Source organism: Chaetura pelagica, unplaced genomic scaffold (genome assembly GCF_000747805.2).
Source record: "Chaetura pelagica isolate M959 unplaced genomic scaffold, ChaPel_1.0 scaffold104, whole genome shotgun sequence".
NCBI classification, from domain to species: Eukaryota; Metazoa; Chordata; class Aves; order Apodiformes; family Apodidae; genus Chaetura; species Chaetura pelagica.
The window spans coordinates 2,713,446-2,738,333 of NW_009953786.1; the positions used below are offsets into that span (position 1 = coordinate 2,713,446).

Consider the following 24,888-nt stretch of genomic DNA (forward strand, 5'->3'; position numbering starts at 1 on the left):
TCAGCAGGTGTTTGTTGTTGGGTTTTTTTGTCATAGGGTTTGTTTGTGTTGGAAGGGACCTCTAAAGGTCATGTCTTCTTTTCCTAATGATTAAATTGCTGCCCTACTACCTGCAGCAGGAAAAAAAATCCACCAACAAACAAAATAAAAAAAAACCCCAGCAAAACAAAAACCCCACAATACAGAAAAAAAATAAATTACACAACTTTTTTATAATTCAAGCTTAAAAATTGGACACACAGGAAAACATTCTAGGAGATGAAACAGACTTGCTGATACAGTACTTAAAATGCTGTCAATGACCTAGCTATGGCAGATGTCAAGTAAGGCAGTAAAGACGTTGAGGGCACCTACCCTCAACTTGGGAACCAAATGTAACATTAGCATCAGGGACACAGCCACCTCCCTCAGCACACACAGAAAGCTAAATGGGCTTGTTACTGCCCTGCTTACGCTACTTGCTGAAGTGATACAGAAAAATCAGCAGACAGAGCAAGAGTCTTCCTAGCATTGCAGACCATTGACAGTGTAGCCACACTGCCCAAAAGTATCCTTTGACTTTCAGTGTAGTGGAAGTTTAAATGCACCAGAAACAGGCTTCACGAAAAATACTCGTAAATCATCACTCAAAGGTCTTGCTTCACCTAATTTATTTTCTCCAAAAAGGCATTCAAATCCTAGACAATACCAGCCCTTCTCCATCTTTTGACAGACTATCTGTGCCACACCTGAACCCGTCTCAGCTGAAAACAGTCCAAGACAGAAAACATCTACATTTGCAGCACTGCATGTACCAAACTAATTTTCAGCAATTAGTTCATACCACTTCTAGCTTTGGGGATCTGAGTAAAGGTACTCTGTTATTTGGTTCCAAGAGCACCCTAAAGAGCAGCCATGTACCTTAACAGCAGTGAGATATACAGCATGTTCCCATGGCAACACAAGGGAAGTATTATCAGCATTAATCACAAATTGTGTTAAACTCACACCAAAATGAACACGTTTGCTTCCTCTTGCTTCCCAGAAAAGGAAATGGGTTCATATTTCTAGAGATACAGACTCTCACCCATATTTCTATAATAAAAATGCATTATTTGTTTTCCTTTAAATAACATTTTTCAATGAATAATGTTGGAAACCTGTCTACAAGCACACAGTGTGCTTAACGTAGGAAGAAACTGTAACTCTGCTAGAGAACATCTAGGTTTCTCAGAAGCTTTTACATTTCTGCTTCCTCCACTTAGATATTCCCCAAAATGCAGAACTGAAATATCCGCCTTGGACCAGGAGCCATAAGACACTGAGCCCAGCAGCTCCGGAGCTCAGGACACACCTACTGACTGGTCAGTCTGGGCTATACTGTTGGGACTGAGACATCTTGGGTGTACGTGCTGCTCATACTGGTTTACAATTCCAGCTAACTAAGTTTCTTTTAAAGAGCTCAATACAGAAACAGTAGGGAAGCACCAGTTCAAGAAGAGACTGGGGATAAGGTTACATGAACCAAAGAAAATGTCACAGAAAACCTTACAGAAGCAAAAATAGCGAAGAGGTACACCAAGCTCCCTCAGCTGCAACAAAGCAGGGTGCGTCTCATCCAAAACAGGGATATGTACAGATGAAAACAACCCCTCAACATCCTTGCACTCAAGGCCACCCAGCAGGGCCTGTGCTAAGGAGCCAGAGAGCAGCTCTGTACTCTGTTTCTTTTTGAAAAAGGGTCAAGGCAATGGTCAAATGGGTTATACTACACATTACCCACAGGACATAGGGCTGCCATCACAAAACTTTCCAAGATGATTGCATGGACAGGCCTGAGTTACAGCAAAGCACAGGTGAAGAGACTGATGACAAGAAGGCCTACTATGCCCTTCAAGCCATCCAAGGAGCACACTAGTCTTTTTGTGACAAATGGGACAGACTAAGTCACGCCCACTGGCACCACCTTTAGGGGTACTGACCCTTGATGGCAATGATGAGAAAAGAGATAATTCAAGCTGCATACAGCCTGCTTGCACTGAACAAAGAGTAAGAAGTTTGTCAGCATTAGAAACACTTTGCTGTTTCCATGAACTTACAACTCAGAGAAATCAGTAAGGACCGTCAATAGACAGAAGAACTTGAACATTGGTGCATGCAATCACAAATGCAAGTTGGACACCTGCATGTATCAGTGACACAGAAGTCTTCTTGAAAACACTCTCCTCTCCTGCACAGTCTCAGCTACATTTGGATGAAGCAGGAAAAGCAAATTTGAAACAAAAAATTAAGAGACCTCTTTTACACATCTTTTCTTTTGTATGTTAACCTTTGTGAAAGTATTAGGGTTCTAAAGAGAGTAGCTGAAATCAACATGCAAAAGTGCCAAGTCCCATTTCGACAACACATTTTTCTTTACTTTTAAGCTACAAAGCCCACCAGACACTGTAATGTACTACACCATGGAGAGAATAGTCACTTTTTAAGAAGATACTAATTACTCAAATAGACATTCAAACTCCCAAGATACTCAGAGACTCAAACCTCTAATAGAGATTATCCCTGACAATTAAGAATCTTTAAAGATAGTGTCTAAACAGAAGAATAACACATTCAGCAGCAGGAAAGCTGCAGAGCAAGTCTAGCACAAAGAGAGTAATTTCTGGTATTTGCTTTGGGGTGTTTTGTTGTATTTTTTTGACTGGTTGGTGGTTTGTTGGTCTTTTTTTTAAGTCATCAGAAGGAAAACATGGAGCAGGCACAGCAGGGTGCAGACACATTCCCTCCTTTAAGAAAATACACACTTCCTAAAATATGACAGCCAAAAAACTTTCCCTATTGTGCACCAGAAAGCCAGCTCAACACTAGTATTTTTTAAATGTTCTCACACCATTTTCATCAGGTTTGTATTAAAGCTGCTGAGAATCAAAGAAATTGACAGCTGTGAAAACCAACTATTACAGATCAACCCTTATAGACATCAAGTGCCCTTAGAAGTCTAGCAGATCAGCCATCACAGACACCAACATAATTTGGTTTTACTCTGTTGTCTATTGCAGCAGTTAATCACAAAGAGTGAAATGTCAGCATGACTTCATGTCATCCAAGAAGTCCTGTTGGTTTAATCTGTTAACAGATACCTTCTCAAGAGTAGGGCAGGATTGAAACATGGGTTAATTACTTCAGGGCTGAAGTAATTTTTGCCTGTTTCTCTTCTCTAATGTTGCCTGACAAACAATCAAATAAAATAGAAAGTCTTCACTATCCATTGATTGTACCAACCTGAGAGATTCAAGGGATCTTAAGAAACAGCAGTGTTCAAGAATGGGACACATGAAAGAGGAAGAGCTTGCACAGTTAAATAACACACGGTTCTAGAAATCATTGATAGTTCAGTAAGCCAGTATTTATTACCTTATATATTTGAAATACTAAAAAAAAAATATTTAAACAAGTTTATTCTTCTTAAATGAATTATGAAGATTAAAAATAACAGTAAAGAGTCACAGTTTTTCACTGATAAAGGCTGTTTACATTTCCACAACAGCCATAAGGATGCAAGTGAGATAAGACAGCCCGTGGAAAGTTCCCAGGGCTACACTGTGAAGCCAGAAAAGAGTCTTAGGACTTGTCAACTTACCATATTTCTGTACAAATAGCTTTTAACCTCTGGGACTCTTCCTAAGAATTAAGTCTCCACTGGAACTAAGCTTTAGGAATGTAAATAGACTCCTGTACTCAAAAGAAAGTAAGTTTTCTATTCCATGATTAGAAAACTGACTCTGATATTATCTACCCAATTTTGCAATATTCTCCATAGGCATGCCCTGTCACCTTTTCTTTCCACACCACACAAAGCAAGTCATATTTATTGTAATGGAACGGAAACCAGTGAAGATCAATAGGTGCAATGGTTAAACGCCTTCCTTTCCACCAAAATCTTGCACTTCAGTTTTATATTTTACCTACCTTTCAAAAAACTGTCTTCAAAGAATTGGGATGTTACTTTCTGTGGATAATTCACCCCAGCACCCCAAACAATTAGCGGTGTTAAAGTTTCTGAGGGATGACCAGCTCCATGGGATCCTAAGATACACCAAACCAAAAAAGGTATAAACTTTCAGATACATGGTATAAAAACAAATAAAATATCAATGCATACATGTACAAAGGTCTTGTTACAGTATACATACTAAAATTCCATTACAGACAATCTATTCTAGCTTCATAGCTAATTTTTACACTAATAAAAAGAAAGGTTAAATTCAAGTTATGAGTTGGGAAATCAGTACCACTCAAGTCTAGAATATAGATACTACTTACTATATTAAAAACCCCAAACTGTTAACATACAGGAGCCAAAGCCAAAATATTTTAAAGTCTCAGGGTGTAGAGGAGTTAGTTACCTGCTTGTGCCAATCCTGAGCATTCCATAGAAAGCAGGGACAGTTGATTTGAGTAAAACTAAGCACATGCCCCCAAAAAATCATATAGAACTATTAGATTTCCATTTCAAAACCAGGAGGCAATATGCATTGCAACTGTTACCCTTTCCTTAGTGATACAAGTTCATTTTCAAAGTCTGGTAGCACGCTCTTTAAAAACTGATAAAACATGATTTCCTATCCCTGGAAAATTAATCCCTCCCAGATTAACGTATCAGCTGCCAAAAGAAGGAAGCTTTAAAACTACGATGTCTCAACAGCAGCTGCACTGAGGCAGAAGCCACAGAAGCTTGAAAGAAACGCTGGTCACTGAACTCAGCAGGTGAGCTACCACGGAAGTGAGATAACCCAGTCTCAAAGAGAATGACATTGTTTTACAAACACTAAGCTGGTCACTGCACAGTCTACAAGTTTATACACATTCCTCGTATTTGCATAGACACACGCTTTTCCCTCTGCATGTGCATATACACATATCTTAATAATTACAAAGGACAGAGAGTAACACGTTTTAAGGACAGCTTTTTTTTAAAAAACAGAATTGCGTATGAAATTGGGAATAGCATTGAGCCTGTACAATGGTCACCATGGCAGAGCTGAACAGCTAGCTTTGCCTTCTTCACACAGCCCTAAGCTTAGTTCAGAAACCCCTTGGAAGTCACTCTCTGGGCTTGAAAACAGCAACAACTGTTCTCCTTTGCAGAGCTTGGGAAACCAGAAGATGGAGAAAGCACTTCCTCCATCCTCCAGACACCAGTTATTCCTTTCTATTGCAGGAGAAAAGTGAATTTTTTTGTGAGCTCTCATTTTAGGCTAGCCACCAGCATTATTATGGAGACCTTGCCTCCATTAATACTTTAAGACAGAAACAGCTGAGAGCAGCAGCTGTATCCACCCTCCCTCTGTTACAAGAACTAACTTTCAGCCTGATCTGAATTATAAGAGGGAGAAAAAAAAATATCATTTTCAGCTGGGTCAGTTATCTGTTCCACCCCTCAGCACCCTCCAAACACACCTTTTCAGGAAAAAGGGAGAGAAATAATGCTGTTGAGATTTTTTTTCTCCCTCTGGTCCAGCATACCACAAAGCATTACTTTTGCCAGGTGTGGCCAAGGTTAGGGTGGGTGTGAGACCACTTGTGTTGGTGGCCAGTAGTTCTGAGATAAGCATAAAGCAAAACCATGGAGTCAGACTGAGAACGCAAGTGATTTTACTGGTATTTAACAACTAACACAATTTATTCAATCATATCAAGTTCAGAGTATGTCCCCTCCCCTCACAGGTAGCCTTGCCTGTTTGATTTTTAATTTGTTTTAAAGCTGGTGCACATCCCATTCTGCAAATAACCACTAAAAGGCTGCAGCAGTTGCTGATACTACAAGCTCAAATAGAAGCAATTAAACTAGCTTTCAGACTGCTGGCTATAGGTCTATCTGGGTTTGCTCTGTGATGCATTGAAACCAGCTTTAAAGTTATTAACACTTCTGGACAAAGATCAAGCTTTTTCTTCAAGATAGAAAGCAATATCAGAAAATTAAGACAAATCAGTGGTTCTCAGAGCCAGATGAGTTACTTATATCAGCTTTTATTCCCCCTTCAAAGGATTGAGAACATAATGAGAACATCCCAGCAGTGAGGAAGGCCAACAGCAACTCAAGTTGTATCAACAGGAGCATGGTCAAAGGAAGGGATTATTCTCCTTCACTCAGTACCTATGAGACAGCTTCTAGATATTGGATCCACTGTTGAGCCCCTCCAGTACAGGAAAAATATCAACCACCTGGAATGAGCCTAGTGGACCTCAAGTTGGTCAGAGAAGCACTTGTCCTGTGAGGAAAGGTTGAGGGACTGGGACTTGTTCAGCCTGGAGAAGAAACAGCTTTGGGGAGGACATAACAGAACATCCTGCCTGTACCCTACTGCAAGGCATTTTGACAGAGAATGGAGTCATGGACTCACTGCAGTGTATGGTGGGAGGATGAGAGAAGCAGGCTGCCCAAAGGGTTTGCCCAGGCTCCATCCTTTGAAATTTTTGAAGGCCCCAGTAGATTAAATCCAAGCTAACATGTCTTATCCCAAAGCTGATCCTGCTTTGAGTACAAGATTGGACTTCCTCAGGTCCAATATATAAAAAAATATATACCCACACCTCCCTTACAAAATATTATGAAATGATTACTTGAAATAGACAAAAAACATATGCCAGATTAAATCATTTTTTTCAAGTGGAAGTCACCTCAGAAATAAATAATATTCAAAGCAGACTATTTTGCAAATGAGAATATAATTAGGCAGATTTGGAATAAATATATTAATACTTCTGTCATCTCTGATGACAGAAGTCTGCCACCCTTCCATTTGAAAAGTTGAGTATTTCACACACAAAATAAAACGCTGAATTTTGCCAAGACCATGTCTGAAGCAATCTTTGTTCAAAAGTATCATGGTTAAACCTAATTACACTAAAACTTCTTGAAATCATTCAGCCATTATGGTCGTGCCTTCTGTAGGTGCCAGCCTGACTGGCCACCTGCTTCACTCTCCTTTCTGTACTCTCAGCTGCTCCACCTACACCTCAGTGCAAGCCTCCTCTAGAAAGATAACACAGCAGTCCCGCCCTTCCTGCTCTGTGTGCATAAAAGGCCAAAATGAACAAAAAGATCCCCCCAAATAAAAGTTTTTTAATGAGCCTTCAGACAGGTTTACCACCTCTCCCATGTACTTCAGAAGAAGGTGATTTTCTGTCCTGTGTGGATTCAACAAGATCAGCTTTGCAGTTGACAGCCAAATAACACAACTTCCACCTGCTCGGGCTAGTTTTCTGCAGGGAAGTTCAGACAGAGGTAGTATTCAAGTCTTTTTTCTCCCCATTAGCAGCCTCTAAGGGGGTAAGATTTACCCTATTAATTTTTTTTTTCCTTCTCTCCAGATATGCAACTCAGCTGTCACAGGGTTGATAAAGCCCCCTGCAGCCAATTACTCATCTACTAATTTGCATGGATTTCATACATGAGCAACACATAGGATATCAAACCAAAGCAAGGGCTCTAAAGCTTCTAACACAACAGAGCTCTAATCACACTCCAGATACTCACCCATACATTCAGCTGATTCAACATTTTAAAAGACTCACCCCAATCTGTCATTCCATGGTCAGAAGTCAAAATAAATGCAGTTTTTCCATCATTTCCATAGAAATTTTCAATCATTGACACAATTTCTTGTACACCCTTGTCAACTTTTTTAATATTCTCCTTGTATTCCCTAGAAAAATAAGAAAAAAATGTTACTCGATTTAAGGTGGCTATCATACTTGGTATATAGCAAATTATCCATGGTCATAATGCCAAGTCCTTTAATTATAGACAATTTTACTATCTACAAAACTTCAAGATAACAAAAGGCATCCTAGATATAAAATCTGTCGTACTTTAAGTCTTATATGAGATACTAAAATGTCATAATACATTTTGAAGGTTCATGAACCTATGGTCTCAGATAGATTATTATTTACATTTCAAATCTGACCTGTCCTTGATTGAAGTCTGTAATTTAATCACCCACAGTTATCTGGCAAGTTAAGGAGAATGCCAAAACTAAGGAGTTCTGGAAAACTGAAACACCTTAAATAGTAAGTTTCAAAAACTACTTTAAGCCAGTAGCTAAACACCAAAAAAAAAATAATCCCATCATGCAAGGATTGTTTTGAGATGACTCACAGATCAGCAGAGATCCCAGAGTTTTGTAGAATAGAGGCAAACCCAAAAATTTATAATTTTTTTTGAAAAAGTGACCACAACTTTCAGCCAGCTAACTTCCCATTTGTTGGTTTTGCTAAAGTCAGTTACAAAAAAATAACCTATCTTCAAAAAATCATAGCAAAAAGTACAAGACATACAGCAAGTATGAACTTTGGAACAATATAAGAAATCAGTGCAAGGATTTTGAAATTATGCAAGGCTCAAGTAATGAGGAAATGAAAAGAAAGTTCTCAAATAGCACACTTCAGGATGAATACTGTTAATGAAAACTCTTACACTCAAGTGTCCTAAGGAAAGCTAAAAGATAATGCCGGAATTTGCAGCCATTATTCCTAAGCTTACTGTTGGCTATAAATTAATCTATACCTTTTCAGCCATTGGGAATCCAGGAACAGTTTCCATTTTATATTTAAAACTGTAATTTCCTACATATGCTGTAGGCCATATGTTGATTATAACTAAGACAACTTGCTAAAAATCAAACTTGAGTAGAGGAGTATAACCAGAGACACTTAATAGCAAAAACCTGTGACTTCTATGCAGGAAACCTTGAAAACAAAAAAAAACCAGAAAATTTAGAACATAGTCATGGTGACATATGTGACCTATTGCAGAAACCCTTAAGACTGCAAATTTTGTTCCAGGCTGGATAAATAGCACTGCTTAAAAGTTCCTGTATGCATTTAAAACTAATAAGAAAGATATGCTTAATCTCTCAGTTACCTTGAGTTTGGCCGATGAGCATGTCCATTTGTATCTATGCCCAGCAAATGCAGGAACAGAACTACTTTGTCCTCATTCAATGCAGAGAACAATGTTTGATTACTTCTGGAAGAACTGAAGAAGCTCTGCATGGAATAAGCCATTAAGCTATTAAAGTGACTACAATGGAAAAACATGATATGCAACCTAGTAACACTAAAATGCAGCTTTCATGTCGAAATACCAGTAGATATTAGAGTTAAGAAAAAATAATAATTTTTTCCCAATTTAATTATAGGAGAATACTACCATCAATATAGTCAGTCCAAAGTTTCAGCTTATCTAAGATACGCAACACTTCTCAAGTTGAGGGGTCTTTATCAGTTTTTTGGGAGGTTTTTTTTTTTGGTTTTTTTTTTTTTTTTTTTGTTTTGAGTTTATTATGAGAGAAATACCAGATAACTGTGTATCATCCCTTCTTTGCCTTCTGTGTAATCACAACTATTCCAGAGCACCACCTGCAGCTTTACATTTCCATTGATTTATCAGTTTCAAGATGGAAGCAAATGTTTCAAATACTCTTGCTTTGATAGCAGGACTGAGGTATCAAGCTACAACTCATTTGCAGACACCAAATTAGCACACAACACGCTTTGCAAACACATGAACTACAGAACATACATCTGCCTTGCACGTGTCCTACTTAAGCATCCCTGAGGCAGATGCCAGGGGTTTTTCCCCTCAGCTTGAATGAGTCTTGACATGGCTATTCTGTGTTAGACCAGCCATATTACAGCAATGCAAAATGCAGGCAGACAGCTATTTCAAAATGACCTCCTTAGTAACAGCACTGCCCAAGGAAACAAAGTTGGATAGGGTTTTAGATTAAAGAGCATCCAGAGAATAATTCAGTACACTAATATAAAGGGAAGTATCTTCAGTTTTCACACAAAAGTCCAGGGAAAATGTTGACAGAGACAGTGAACGATTTCTGCCACCAAAGGACAGAGCAGTCTACCATACATCTGTGATAGTGGAGTTCCTAAAAACTAAAGCTAACAACTTGTGCAAATGAAAGTCACTGTATCAAGAGGAAAGCCAAACTAGCAGCAAGAGTACCATGTTACACTGTGTTAGGAAACCATGGCAGTAAGCAATTCCACCATTATTTGTTAACTGTATCTTTCAGTCACAATTTATTTTGTTTCACTTCTATTCACTCTACTCAATAATGTTACCTTCCTTCTATACTTAAGCTGAGTGCCACCAAGAGGTTTCAGGAGGTGGAAGGAAATAACGAAAAGGCCAAGAGAACTCCAGTATCAAGAAAAGGCAGCTAAGGATAGACCTCTTTGCTGTCTACCATCTACTGGGAGGGTGAAGAGAAGATTAAGCCAGACTTCTCAGAGGGTCTTGGTGATGCAAGGAGGGGAAACTCATCATTTGAACTGTGGAAAATTTCAGTAAGATAAAGAGATTTTTAAATTATTATTTAAGCCATAATGGTAGCCAGATATTGGAACAAGTACTCAAGAAGTTGTTGAATTTCTGCTCTTGAAGATGCTCCAAACTGGACTGGTCTAGGTTGGATCAGCCTGCTGTAAACCGGACCTCCTTCACACAGTAAGTTTGGCTCAGTGACCACTACACTCTTCTTTCAACCTTTTTTTCTATGGTTCTGGCAGCTTTTCTATGACTTTCTGGCAACTTATAAATAATGTCCTGTCTACAATTGATACACAATTTAGTAGCATCAGCAGTAAGTTTCCCATTCAAACATTCACAGTAAACTGTAAAGTTAATGATAATGTAACGTTAATTTAAAAATTATAAGAGAAGTTTGGTTACAACTATGTGAAATATTCTAGTATCCTTCTCCCTCCTTGGACAGGAGAACATGAAGAAGAAAAGAAGACTACCTAGAAGGTCTAGCAAATCATAATTTACTGACAGTAAAACCATTTACTCCACAGATGTTACACAAGTTATTGGGGACTGTTTATTCCCCTAAACAGCACCCTCCATGGAAGAAGCATAATCCTTTAATACAGCTGATAAACTGTTGCTGGCTGCATGGATGTACAGGGAGGGAGACCAAACAAACTTTCTGCTTTCACAAAGCTCCTTCATTTCTAAGCCAAGGACAACTGAATTAAATTGATTGATTAAAGCTGTTCATGCTATTTTTTGCTCATGTGAGAGTTTAAATAGTTACACCAGTTTTTAGATGCAAAATAAATGTACAAAGGCAGGATAAGCATCTATATGTCAGGTTTATATCAGTTGAGCATGCTCATGCACAAGACTCCTACACACATTGAAAACAGATCGTTCAACCATTGTACTGTTAATTTAGAGCAGAGCCATCTGTATTGAAATCCATTAGCAGAAATCAACATCAGGTCATGGCACTGTTTGCAGAGGTTCAAAGTTTAACATCATTTGGTTCTGGACTCCAGCCCCCACCCTGCACAGGAACAACAGCCTGAATGCTTGGTCTGGCCTTCTTCCAATGGAAAGGAGCTAAAGGAAGAATGAAGCACTACAGCACTGCACCTACATGTCCATTTAAGTCAGAAGACAACAACTAAATACCTTGAGCATAACAAATTGTGGCTAGGCCATTACAGGGTCTCATCTCCAAAACTGTTTTGAGTCCCTTAATTTTTAATCATTTTAATATAAAAATTAGTTCAATCTTATAAAACTGATATGCACAAAATACTTGAAATAAATCAGAAATGCATTACGAAAGACCATATTTTTCCTGCTAGTTAACCTGGACTCCCAGCATTTTTCCTTAAATTTTCTTTAGCACAGACTCAAACTATGATAAAGGTATGATATAGTAAAGGTTATTTAGCTGAGAATCACTGGGCCACATAATATGAAATTACACTCAGCCCCTTAATTATTTTGAAGGCTCCTAAAAAAACCCTCAAATCTCAGAACCCCTCCCCCCCCACATACACAATCAATCAACTCCATACCCATCTGGATCTCCAAGCCACTCCCAAGCTGTTACCACACATTAACATTAGTTTTAACTCAACTGCAGATAAAAATTCCAGCCAATCTAGTCTATACTCTGTTTTCTCTGTCCCAGAAAAGGGCTGGGATCACCTTGTACCACAATCAGACATGACAGGAACTATCAAGTACCATACTTTTTTTTTCCCTTCACTCATTTCTGATCCACGCAAATCAAAACTAGTCAGACTTTCACATCTCCTGACAAACTGAGTTATTGTTGATCAACACTTCTTAAGAGGACGAGCAATTTCAGGGTGCCAGCACTAGTAGCCCAAACATTAGTTAGCCATTCTCCGTTTTATCTCCATCTTTCTGAGGGCAGATGAAGCCACAATCAGTCCTCATGATGTTTGGGATCTGCTAACTACACAGTAGAGAGAATACATTAGTGTCTTTCACTTCCTAAGGTAGGGATCACATTGCCCAAAGCAGAGTTAAACAATACGTTAGATATTTGAGATAAAAATCAAAGCAGAAAATATAAGTAGGCAAAGTAGAGTTTAGATTTTAGCAAACTGTCATTTTTACTTAGACATAATCTTATCAGTATAGCTGAGAGTTGTTCAACATGCAATAGCAGAATGACCTCAGTTTCAGTTAGCCTCAAGTTTCACGCTTCTGAAGCAATCACTGATGTGTAATTGAAGAGATGATTAATGGAATTAATGTTTTACACCAGTCAATCAAATTCTATTTAGTCACAGAATTAAATTTAAATGGACAAAATATGTCTTTAAAATAATGGTGCTGGTTCAAAGTAGAAAGTCATCAGTAATGACATATATATTGTTATAGTTTGAAAGAAGAGTTTTGAGGCAAGAGAAAGGTAGTACCACCCTCGCATACATGTGCAGCTCCAATTGACAGCAGGGTGCAGCTTTAAGACAACAGCTATTTACGTGTAACTAACAGCCTAAATTGATTTGTATCATTCATATGCATTACAACAACAAACCTGGCACTAGTGCACATTCAGGGACAGGACGGCAATTAGAAAAAATGCTTTTTCACCTGCAAACTCAGAAAATAACTTCCTATGAAAACTAGCAAATTGCAATTAACTTTTACACCCTACATAATTGTTTTAAGCAGACCCACCCTTGCCTTCCTAATAGAGATGTTGATTTGGATTACAGACTTGGTTTTATTTTTGGTTTGATTTGATTTATGCTGGTTAGCTAATGTTAATGCATATAGCCCAGAGATCTCATGCAAAAAGAGTTTTATTAAACTTTAAATTCCATTAACGTTGTTATGAGATTCAGAAAGTAAAGCACCTAATTGCTCCTCTGATATAGATATTTATACACCAATACACACTATCAGCATGTTTTAATCCAGGACAAGTGAGGTAGCATGGAATAACACGAATATTGGAATTAATGAATAATCGGAAACTATGTGCCTTGGACTATTAATACATACAGTGACAGCGTCACAGAAAACAAGCGTCATGAACCAGCACTGACCCAAGTCAGCTGAGCAGAGCACCATGAAAACAAGTCATACTGCTTCAGGGCCTAAGCTGGCTCTGCACAGCCCCGCCCCCCTCCAACCAAACTGTGACTTCTCTGGCCATCACAGCATAGCATGAACCACAGCAGATAATCAGGAGCCAGCTACGTGCACCAGAACAAGCCACACTGTATAATTACACTGAGCACAAGCCAGACAAAAATTAAGGCAGTAATATTGTCCACTTCTTTCTCACAATGAAGACTTACCATTTCTGCCACACTTTATTACTTATTATACAATCCTTAAATAATCACATTCAAAATTTTAAAGGGTCTGTAGCACTCTACGATGGGTTTCAGATTACACGCAAATTTAAGATAAAGAAAAGCCAAGAATGTTTTTAAAGGGCACTTTTACTAGTGTTAGGTTTTTTAATTAAGATTGAATGACAAACACTTCCTCTAAGCTTCAATTACACTAGTGATAATCAATTCAAGAAATCTTTCATTATGACCCCAAGTGACAGGTCTTTCAAAAATTTCTTACTTTCTAGTTCTATGATAAAGTTAACATGTTCTATGATAAAGCTAACATCCAGCTGTGCTTTTTATATGCAGGAAGCATAAGATTCTCTGCTCACCTTAACATGATCAAAAACCCATGTGTCAAGCTTTGCTGCATCTTGTGCTCCAAAGTCTTCATTTTCTGCCCCATAGCAAAATGTATAAACGTGATCTCCAGTAGCACCTGCAAAAAGAACATAGATGGAATAGGATACAAAAATTTTCTTCCTTTTCTCATGGTCAAAATCACATTTATAATAATGCATAAAACTGGAAACCTATCAAGCGTTACAATCCAGAGAGAACTCAAAGAAGTTTTCTCTAATTTTAAACTTTTCCATAACTTATGGGGTTTTTTTAAGCCTGGAAGCCATTCTAACTCATTAGTTTATCAGCACCTGTGCTGGTTTGGTATCCGTAGCAATGGAGGGGCCCAGGGCTGGCTCCTGTAAGAAGCTGCTAAAAGCTCCCCCAGACCAGGTGGCCAAGGCTAAGCCATTATAGAGACAACAGATGCACCTCTGTGATTAACATATATTAATTGATATAACACCTGAGAGAGAGTGCAAGGGGAACAGCTGAGCTGGAGAGGTGAGAGCAGTGCTGGAGTGGCAATCTCATGGTTGGTGAGAAAGAGGGGAAGGAGGTGCATAAGCAGAAGTTCCCCTGCAGCCCATGGCAAGATGGAAGGCTGTGCCTGTGCATCGTGGAGCTGCAGCCTGTACACCTGGATCTGCAGCCATGGAGGACCCCATTCCAGGGGAGGTGACTGTTGCCAAAGCAGCCTGTGACTCTGAGGGAAGCCCATGCTGGAGCAGTTTGCTCCTGAGAGACTGCATGTCTTGGGAAGGAGTCATGTTGGAGAGGTTCATGAAGGACTCCCTCCTATGGGAGGGATCCCATAGGGAATCTGGGGAGAGCTGTGAGGAATCCTTCCTCCTGATGAGGAAGGAGCAGCAAGAACCACCAGCCTGTGAACTGACTCTAAACCCCATCTCCTGTCCCCCTGTGCCACTGGGGGGAACCAGGGAAACTGGAAACAAAGTAGTTTGGTCCCAGGAAGAAGGGAGGGGTGGGGTAACAGATGTAAGCCCTGCTTTTCGTGTTGTCTGTGTCCTGCGCGTATTTGATTAGTGATAATGAAATTATTATTTTTTTTCCCCCAAGTTGAGTCTGTTTTGCTGCCCATGACTGTAAATGGTGAGTGAACTGTGCTCGTCCTTTGTTTCAACCCACAAGCTTCTAGTTGGCCTTTGTCCTCCCTATCACAGTGTGTGTGTGTGGGGGGGGCGCTGGGGGGCTTAGTGAGTGAGCAGCCACGTGGCTGTTTTTTGTTGTCATTGGGTGAGGCTCAAACCACAACAGCACCTCAGAGGAATAAGAAGCAGTGCTATCCTGTATGCTCTGGTGAGGAAATAAAGTACAGAAAATCAGATAGGAGTAAAATAAATACCAGTTAAAGAAAACTGAATAGAATCTAGGTTTGCAACAATTTCATTGAGAAACTTCTAATGCACATTAAAAGAGCATTGTTACAACACAGTTTTTTGGGGTTTTTGTATGATTCAGTTTAACAACCAAAACAAGACAATGTCTTATCAATGAGGCTTTTACACAGGAAAACATTATCTATCACATATAAGGAAGGACGTAACAGTTACTGTACATCTATTCAAGGAGGTAACACAGTATTGCCAAGTGAGCAACTCCAGAAAGACAGTATTCAAAGTCTGCATCTTTAAAACATAGATTCAAAAAGAGGAAGCACTGGACTATATTCAGGCATAAAATACAACACAAGGGCCACTGATGCGAAAGCACAGCATCTGGACAAGGCAATTTCATTCTGTACTCACTGTCAAGAGAGCAAAGCAGAGAAAGAGAGGAGGGGGATAAGGAGATGAAGACCAAGAAGAAAGTAAACTTCTGAAGTCCTGGAAAGACCTTAAGTTAGGTGGGGTTTAAAGAATTCAGTCAATGACTGAGCTGTTACAGCTCTGGGATATTACTTCTACCATGACTACATAAACTCCCAGATTGAAAATATTTTTCTATCAGTCGATGACCAGAGAGAATATAACCAATTTTCTGGATGTCACAATTATATAAGGCAGTTTTGTAAGCTTCCAGGCCTGTGAATGAACTAACATCCCTGTATAACAGAGTTTAACCAAGATAATGTCCAAACCCACACAAGGGATGCAGGTATTTCAGGCTAGAAAGATGAAAGCTGGCATAGATTTTTCTAGTGCAGCTCCCCCCAGACCCCAGGAGATGTTCTACTTAGAACACTCACTGCAATTCTCATAGCCTGAAAGAAAAGGTAGAAATTACTCCCAGGCATTAAAAAGTGAATTAAAGAATTCCAATAGGTGCATAAATGAGTTCAAAAGAAGAAATAAGCCGTGGCCATCACTGTCATGATGACTGATGTTCTAAGAGGGTAGAGCACTGTACTGTTTTTCTGCAGTGTCACAGCAAACATGAGACGTACCACATCAAAGATACCAGATGAAAGCATGCAGTTTGCAGACTGGGCAAAGGAACATATCTACTACTTACCCATTTCTAATTCCTACCAGAGCAAAAAACCTCCCATATCCCACCCACTCCTGCATTGCAATTAAAGTGAAACATTGGCAAAATTAAGCTGTAAAGCCATACTAAGAAAGTTTTGGAGTACCTGCATACCTTTAAATTGTTATTTATTTATTTAGTATGAAAACCTACTATGCAGAATGTTGAAAAATACTATTTCATTTCTGTCTTTAGAGAGATGGCAGGTAACAGTATGCCCAATATGTTCTTGAAGTCTGGGATGAGGAAGCAAAGATGGGATAGAGAAACAGAAGGAAGCCTGGGATTAAAATATCCTTTAGAAGCAAATACAGAGCTCTGTTGGGTTTGGTGCTGCAGACACCACAGAAAATAGCCGGAGAAGCCAGAACCACCCACACCAGATAGCACCTACTCTGACTGCAGATTTGTCTGGCATATCATTTTGTTCTCAGCATCAATATTCAAATATTAGCATCAAGGATCAAGGTATCACTCTCTGACATTAAGACAGTCTTGTGGAAAGCAAAGCTCTCACTCTGCTACCTGATCTCCTTTTATAACCTGATGACCCGACTATTGGACGAGGGAAAGGCTGTGGATGTTATCCCTTGATGTGTTTAAGGGTCATTTGGATGTGATGTTGGCGGATATGGTTTAGGAGAGCACTTTGTAGAGTAGAGATGATGGTTGGACTTTGTGATCCCAAGGGTCTTTTCCAACCTGAATAGTTCTGTGATTCTATGATTCAATTTTTGGGTCCTAATTATTATTCCTGGACAGAATTTGTGTCTACCCTGAATATTCTGTTTAGTGGGGAAGAACAGGGAATGATTAGGCGGGCAGCTCTGCAGGAATGGGAAAGGAGGGACCGCCCCCACAAGAGATAGTTCCAGAAGAGCAGAAATTCCCCAATGTGGATCCCAATTGGGATAATACAAGGGATTAAAGAGGCTTCCCCAAGGTCCCAAAATTTTATTAAGGCATTTGAACTTCAGCAAGGGAAGGATGAGTCCCCATCAGTCTTTTTACAATGATTACAGGACCAGATGAGGAAATACTTGGGGTTGAACCCTGAGGATCTGGTGGCCAAGGGTTTGTTGCAAGTGCATTTTGTTACTAAGGCGTGACCAGATATTTAAAAGAAGGTACAGAAAGTAGAAGGTTGGAGTGAGAAACTGCTAGAGGATTTATTAAGGGAATCACAGAAAGTGTAACAGAAACAGAAAAATGATGGTTTGCACAATGGACCAGGCTGTGCATAGTGCAACAGAGAGAGGGTTGAAACAGGGCCAAGGGAAGGGGGAATGAACAATGAGACTGAGAATTGCAAAATGAAGTAGGAGACAGTCAGGGTAAAGATTGTCTAGTAACCTTCCATCAGCTGGATATTGTAACTGTGGCAAGCTGGGGCATTTCAAAAGGCAATGCCCAGACTTGAGAAGGAAAGAAAGGACAATTCTGGTGATGAATTTTGAAACTCAGGAATGATGGGGTCAAGGGTTCTCTCAGTCCCACCCAGAGCCCTTGATAAATATAAAGGTGGGACCCCAGAAAGAAGAGGTAACTTTCTTGGTGGATACAGGACTTTAAACTATGTCCTTCCTGGGCTATAATTAACCTGTGAACTCACATTTGTTGCAGGAATAGAAGGGGAAAGGTTTGGAGTCTCTACATTTCAACCTACAATGCATACATTTGGTAATAGAAAAGGGACAGTTGCTGTATGTTCCTGAGGCAGGTGATAACCTATTGGGCAGGGACATGACTATTCAATTGGGCTTGCAAATCAGAACTTACTCAGACTGTATGGTTGTTTCTATAAATGTGTTAGCAGAACAAGATGCAGCTGGCATAGATTCCATAGTATGGGTCAGAGATGGTCATAGAGGAGGTTTAGAATCTGATGCTGCCCCAGAAAGGAAACTCCCCACAAGCTAGAGGGAACAGGCTGGCAGATGAAACTACTCAAGAAGCAGCGCTACAATCAGAAGTAATAACAATGAATTATCTCACTCCTGAGGTGCCAGCTCCAAAAGATAAACCCAATTTTTGAAGAAGAAAGAGGCTATCAAGGAACTGGGGACAACAGGACAGCATGGAATATGGTTACTCCCAGATGGCAGAGGAACTTTAAACAAACAAACCATGAGGGAAATATTAGCTGTTGTGCATCAAGGAAGCCATTGCACAACACAGGCCACGTGCGATCTAGTGCTACAAAAATATGGGTGCATTGGAATTTATACAATAGCTAGACAAATTTGTGAAGGATGTATGGTTTGTAGAAAGATCAACAAAAAGGTGCTAAAAAGGCAACCTACGGGGGGCGTGAGCTCCAGCTTTAAGACCTTTTCAGAGTATTCAGGTTGACTTTACTGAATTACCAAAGATGGGCCAAGCTAAATATTTACTGGTTCTAGTAGATCATCTCACAGGGTTGGTAGAGGCTTTTCCCCTTAACACAGCCGTTGCAGCAATGTGGCAAAGGTACTTAATGAACAGCCTGAGGGTTTCCTGGGATTTCCATACCTTTTGGCACCCTCTCTTGTGTGGAAGGTGTCACAGTTTGACTCAGGTCTGACAACAATGCTCTCGATCCTCTCCCCCTCCCACCCAGGTAGGGAAGGAGAGAGAGAAAAAGAGAGAGACTTGGCTGGATTGAAAACTAAACTACACAGCTTTAATTAAAACACTAATGAATCATACAAGAAAATATATACAATTATATACAGATATACTCAGGTGTGGGCAAAAACCTCTCGCCTCCCCCTACCCCAGCAACTCCCACAGCACTTCCCTGAGCTGGGAAGAGTCCCGAGGAATCCCGGAGCTGCTGCTGGAGAAAGCAGAGAGTTACGGGGGTCAGGAGATCTCGAGCCTGAGGATCAACGGTGATGGATGAACAGAGTCCTCCCCGGACACTGGCCATGGACGGAAGAGAAGGGGAGAAGAAAAAGAAGGAAGGAAGTTGTCTTCTGTGATCTCTGACCTTCTTCTGAGCTTACGTAGATATATGGAATGGAATATCTTTGGCCAATTTTGCTGTCCGTCTTAACTCAGCCTCCTACGGGGGGGTCACAGATCTCCCCATAGTGTCTGAGCCGGCAGAGTGCAGGTGCAGCCTTGAAGCCTCAGTAGTTAGAAAAACATTCCACTGTCTTATCAGCCTAGCAGAGCACACTGTTGCTAGTTACAAGAAAGCTTACTGAAGGAAAAAAAAATCAGTAAAAAGGAAAATTGGCTTCATCCTGGCTCAAACCAGGACAGAAGGGTAGAACGAATGAAACAGACCTTAAAAAAAAGCAGTTGTCAAAGTTAGTGCTGCAAACTAAATTGCCTTGGACTAAGTGTCTACCTATCACTCTGCTAAGAGTCAAGACTGCTCCTTGCAAAGACATAGGGGGTACCACCACATGAAAAGCTGTTCGGATTACTGTACTTAGGCAAAAGTGATGGACGTCCACAATTTGAAACTAAAGATATTTTTCTGAAGAACTGTATACTTGGGTTGTCGTCTTCTTTGTCTTCCCTCAGGCATCAAGGGCTTCCAGCACAGATTCCACCTTTGGAATTTGCAGTAAACGGATTAACTGGGTCCTGGTTAAATCTTGGAAGGAAGCCAAACTCCAACCAACCTGGGAGGGACCATTTCAAGTTCTGTTGACTACAGAGACTCCTGTCTGGACAGCTGAGAAAGGGTGGACTCATTGTAACCCACTCAAAGAAGCAGTAGAGGCTCCACCTGAGAAAGGACAGCGGTGGGCCTAGCCAACTGAAAACCCTTTGTGTCTTAAACTGAAAAAGCAGTAAGTATTAATCAATGTTTACTGATGAAGTAGTGTGTGTAGCATCCTGATTCTTGGAGTTATTGAGTTAAAGTTTATCTATTGTATTGAAAAAACATAGGTTCTGTGGGTATAAAAGGAGAAGAGAAACTTTTAGTGAAAATGAGTGGGATCATCATAATAGTGAGTTGCTGTCTGTGGAACATCCAGGGGTTTCAATACATGACAGGTATAGTACAGCAGGGCTATCCAGTCAAATTGTGGAGAAATATAACCAAAAAGAGTACTCCCCAAACCATACAGTTTGATGCGTGCCAGATACTGGATTGTGAACCCTTAGAATCCCAGAGGCAGTTGTGAGACGTGGATAAATATTTGTGTCCTGAAAGTGGCTAAGGAGTAGGCAAGCCATGTGAACAATGGTCTAGTCTTCTAATCATTAGTGTTACAAAAGTTGACAAAGAAGTTAGTCGCACATATGGGCTTGGAGCCGAAATAACCGGTACTGATCCTGTGGGAAGGTTTAGAACAGAGGTGGAAATCAAGGTCTGAATTGGAAAATGCATGTCCTACTATTTTTCCTAAAATAAAAACCTGGAGTCTACCAAATGACCCAAAAGTAATGACCTTAAAGGTGAAGGATATAAAGCAAACGTTTGAAATTGAAACTGGATATGGAGATACAAATGCCTGGGTACAATGGGTCAAATACACAGCGCAAAGTTTAAATCAAAGCAACTGTTATGCTTGTGCCTCAAGGAGGCCTACAGCACAGATAGTTCCTTTTCCACTGCGCTGGAGCAAGGACCCACAGGGAATGAAATGCACGATTGCTTTATACCAAGACACAACTGCTTGGGGTGATGAGGCTTGTAAGTGTCTCCTGCTTTCTCTGTAATGCCCAGTAACCATACAGCTTGTCTCTCACAACAGGATATGAATGCTGCCAGGTATCCCAGAGATTTGAAATTAGCCATGAGCACCCCCAGGGCAGATCTGTGGTGGCATTGTGGAGGAAAAATTCTAAGGTCTGTTCTCCCTTGCAATTGGAAAAGTACATGTGCCCTTATTCAACTGGCCATTCCATTCACCCTGGCTTAAGAGCCACATGATGGGAGGGAGAGAACAAAAATAACTCTAGGGATATCATTTGAACCAGATAGCTGCAGGATTTGAATCCTTCCTGTTCTGGTGGGTAACAGTCAACAAAAATGTGGACTGGATAAATTACACATATTATAACCAACCAAAGTTTATCAATTATACAAGGGATGCAAAGGAATTGCAGAACAACTAGATGCCACCAGCAGGATGGCATGTGAGACAGAATAGCTTTAGACATGATACTATTAGAAGAGCAAGACAAAGAAAATTCAGACTGCCTCTCCCCTGAGGAGAGATGTGAAATCTTGTTGTCCGAACTAAAGGTATTTTACAGGACAACCTGAGATAATGCAAAAAGCAACAGTAGTGTAAATAAAAGAAGGGAAAATTGCTAGAAATGAAATGTAGTGTTGTTTTTGCACCCTAGTTAGGAAGATAATAGTTTGTTTCTGCCCTAGTGAAAAGAAACTTTATGGTGACTGAAGAAAGAAGGGAGATATCTGGGCATTCCAAAGACACTGAGGTGATTTATGATCCAAGAAACTGAGGGACTTACTTGGGCTCCATCTGGGGGAGCTGAGATATCTGAACATGGTGAAGGCCATGATAAAGACAGGACAAAGTCACTCCCCAGGACAGGATGGCACCAGATGGTATAAATCATTCTGGTGATTAGGAAGACAGCCAAGGGGGAAAAACAGGTCAGATTTAAAGTTTAAAAGGTAAAAAGTAAACTCCTAGAATAGAATGTGTAAACAGGGGCGGGAAACTTATAGGATAATTAGAAGCATCGGATAGACTGTAAACCCGGGACTACCCAGCCAGTGGGGAAACAGGGGAGGGAACTTTGAGTCAGGAATAGGGAATATAAACAGTTATTGACCTTACTATCAGGTGTGCCTACTTGTTTAGGTCACCCATTCTTGCAAGAGTGTAAATAAACTGCTTTGCTGAAGTATCTGTTTGGGCCTATTCATTGGCACAACAAATGTTTCTCACAGAGGAGTATCAGAAGCAGAGAGGGAAGAGACTGGAGTCAGAAAAAGTTAAAAAATCATCCTAAGAAATATGACGTACACTTTTTCTAAACTAGTATTGGATTACACTCCTATCCTGCCTATCACATTTTTCTGATTTGTCAATACCAATACTTGGAACATAAAAGCAGCATATGCCCCTAGCTTGTCTCCTTTTCACTTCAGTCTGCTTTACTCTGAGATTATGGGAAAGGGATGTACATGCCCTCATTCTTCCAAGAACAAACAAAATGAAATTTTTAATGTTTGCAGTGCTACTCAGCCATCTCCACATGTTCAAAGACCAGTTGCATGGCACACTGTGAGGAAAAGGCCTCAGCTTCAGGAATAGTACCACGCACTTCCTACTCATATACAGTTCTTCCCTTCATACATTATTGTTCTGGCCTAGAAGCAGGACAAACCACAAAAAGTACTTCTCCAGCTCAGAGACTCAAAAATCTGGCTCACTGAAATTGTCTCACCTGATGCACTGGGAGCTGCATGCAGAGGAAGAAAAACTCCAGCTGCAGGCTTGCAAACAAGAGCTTTAAGCCTCAAAGAAAGAAAAAAATAATAGCTCCTTTAACTAAGGGTATGTTTCCTTTACTATGCTGATCTAATTAGGTCAGGCCTATTTAAAAGGATGAGTAATAAATAGGGATATCCTCTTTAAAAGCTTTCTTCTTTTCCTCCACACAGTCTTGAATTCACAAACTAGAGACCAGGTACACACAAATATACAAACTGGAAATACTTCACAATTCTTCTCTAACTCAAGAATTGTAAGTGCTCCTATTTTACTACCCAATAACTATGTGTAAGATTCACAAAATCTAAACCTTACCTTTAGCAAACATTGGCAAAATATCTGGACTTCCCCAGCTCCACGTATATCTACTTTCGTTGAAAACAGAGTCAAATTCCACTGGATTTTCCTTCCATCCTGTCAAACAAACATATCTTAATTTAAATGGAGTTGCCAGAAGATCTTACTGACTACTAAGATTGATGATCCATGCAAAACATTTGGGATCTTGGATTTTCTTTAAAGTTTACCTTACATTATTTCACAACAAACTCTACTTTGCACTCCATTTAGTGAGTCTTGGTTTTACTTCCATTTCAAACTATTTGCAATTTGTCCCCCATTAATTAGGAAGTGAGCCGAAAACATAAACCAATTCATTACACAGGGATTCAAACAGAACACACACAGTTGGTTTACCTTCTGAACAGCTACAATTATCCTAAATTCTAAATCCCTGTTGTCTCAACACAGCTTTTGGCATTTTAGGCAATAAATTACACTCATATATCACATTTCGAGCAGTCACATTCCACCTCACCACAATAAAACCTTCAAGATCTCTTTCCATGACAAGGCAGCTGACAGAAATACAGAGATGCTGTTAATGGCAATTCCTGCCTATTCTGCAGTTGTAGTACACGTCAGATGGAAGATCCTTTTGATTAGGAACAGACACCACCAAGTAATTCCTGTTACCTACCCTGTCCAAAACCAGCACACAAGTGCTCAGGCCTGGAAGCTTAGAAGGCAGAGGAACACATACAAGACCAAGTCAATGATGCAAAGTCTCATTCCACATTATTAATCACCAAGCATGCAGTAACAGTTAGCTCTGCACAAAACATTTAGTTGCAGTTTTTATTTTGCTACTGATTCTCCAACTCAACACAGCAATGGTTCAGCTAAGGTGCTGCAGTTCATTTCTTGTTTGCAACATCTACTTAGCTGTTTCCATTACATCCCAAATGATAGCAACAGTACTTCACCTTTCAGATTCAGGCTGCTAAATTGAACTGTGTTGCAAACTATTAATTACATAAGCTGCTTTCACAGCTATCAATATTGGGAGTGGGAGATCCATCCAAAATTATTCTTCTCCATATAATCTTAGCATAGAAATCACTATGCATCTGTACATCAATAATCCTCTAGAAGACTAGTACAGCACTGCAGCACCTCACCTTAGAGGACAGTGATCAAAGCTTTAGGACCAGCATACCTTTAGCAACCGCACTGACATCTTCATAAAATCCCGCTATAAGCGCAACATGCCCTGGCCTGGATTCTGTAGGGACCCGGGTGTGAGAGATTCCCCAGCTTCCATTATTCTCTAGAATACCCCTGAAAACAGGATACAAGGCAGTTAATTCTTATGACTTCTTGGAAATACAATGAATTGCAGATAAAAAATTTGACAGGTAGGTGTGTGGCAAGAAATGCAAAGAAAACCCAGACGAAACAAGATTGTCACTATCACCTGCTGTGCAACAAAACAAGCAGAACATTAACCTGCAAGTAGTTCCATACTATAACACCCTACAGAGAACATTACTATTGTGCAAACGGATGAGTTTAGGTGGTGTTCTAATATACTTGGAATTAACACACTGTTATTCTCTGCTGCTTTCTGTTATAGCTTACTCTTTTAACCCCCTAACAAACTGTGCCTGGT

At 40.0% G+C, this 24,888-nt stretch overlaps 1 protein-coding gene across 1 annotated transcript in view; it reads right to left on the reverse strand.

Moving 5' to 3' along the window:
- PIGN (phosphatidylinositol glycan anchor biosynthesis, class N) overlaps positions 1-24,888 on the reverse strand; it is a 96,382-nt gene that overhangs the window by 64,904 nt on the left and 6,590 nt on the right. The window contains exons 2-7 of the mRNA XM_010000953.1: positions 24,436-24,557; positions 23,253-23,351; positions 14,019-14,125; positions 8,909-9,033; positions 7,558-7,688; positions 3,949-4,065 (exon numbers count right to left, since the gene is read on the reverse strand). Coding sequence (XP_009999255.1) covers positions 3,949-4,065; positions 7,558-7,688; positions 8,909-9,033; positions 14,019-14,125; positions 23,253-23,351; positions 24,436-24,557 — 701 coding nt within the window. The remainder of the gene's footprint in view (positions 1-3,948; positions 4,066-7,557; positions 7,689-8,908; positions 9,034-14,018; positions 14,126-23,252; positions 23,352-24,435; positions 24,558-24,888) is intronic.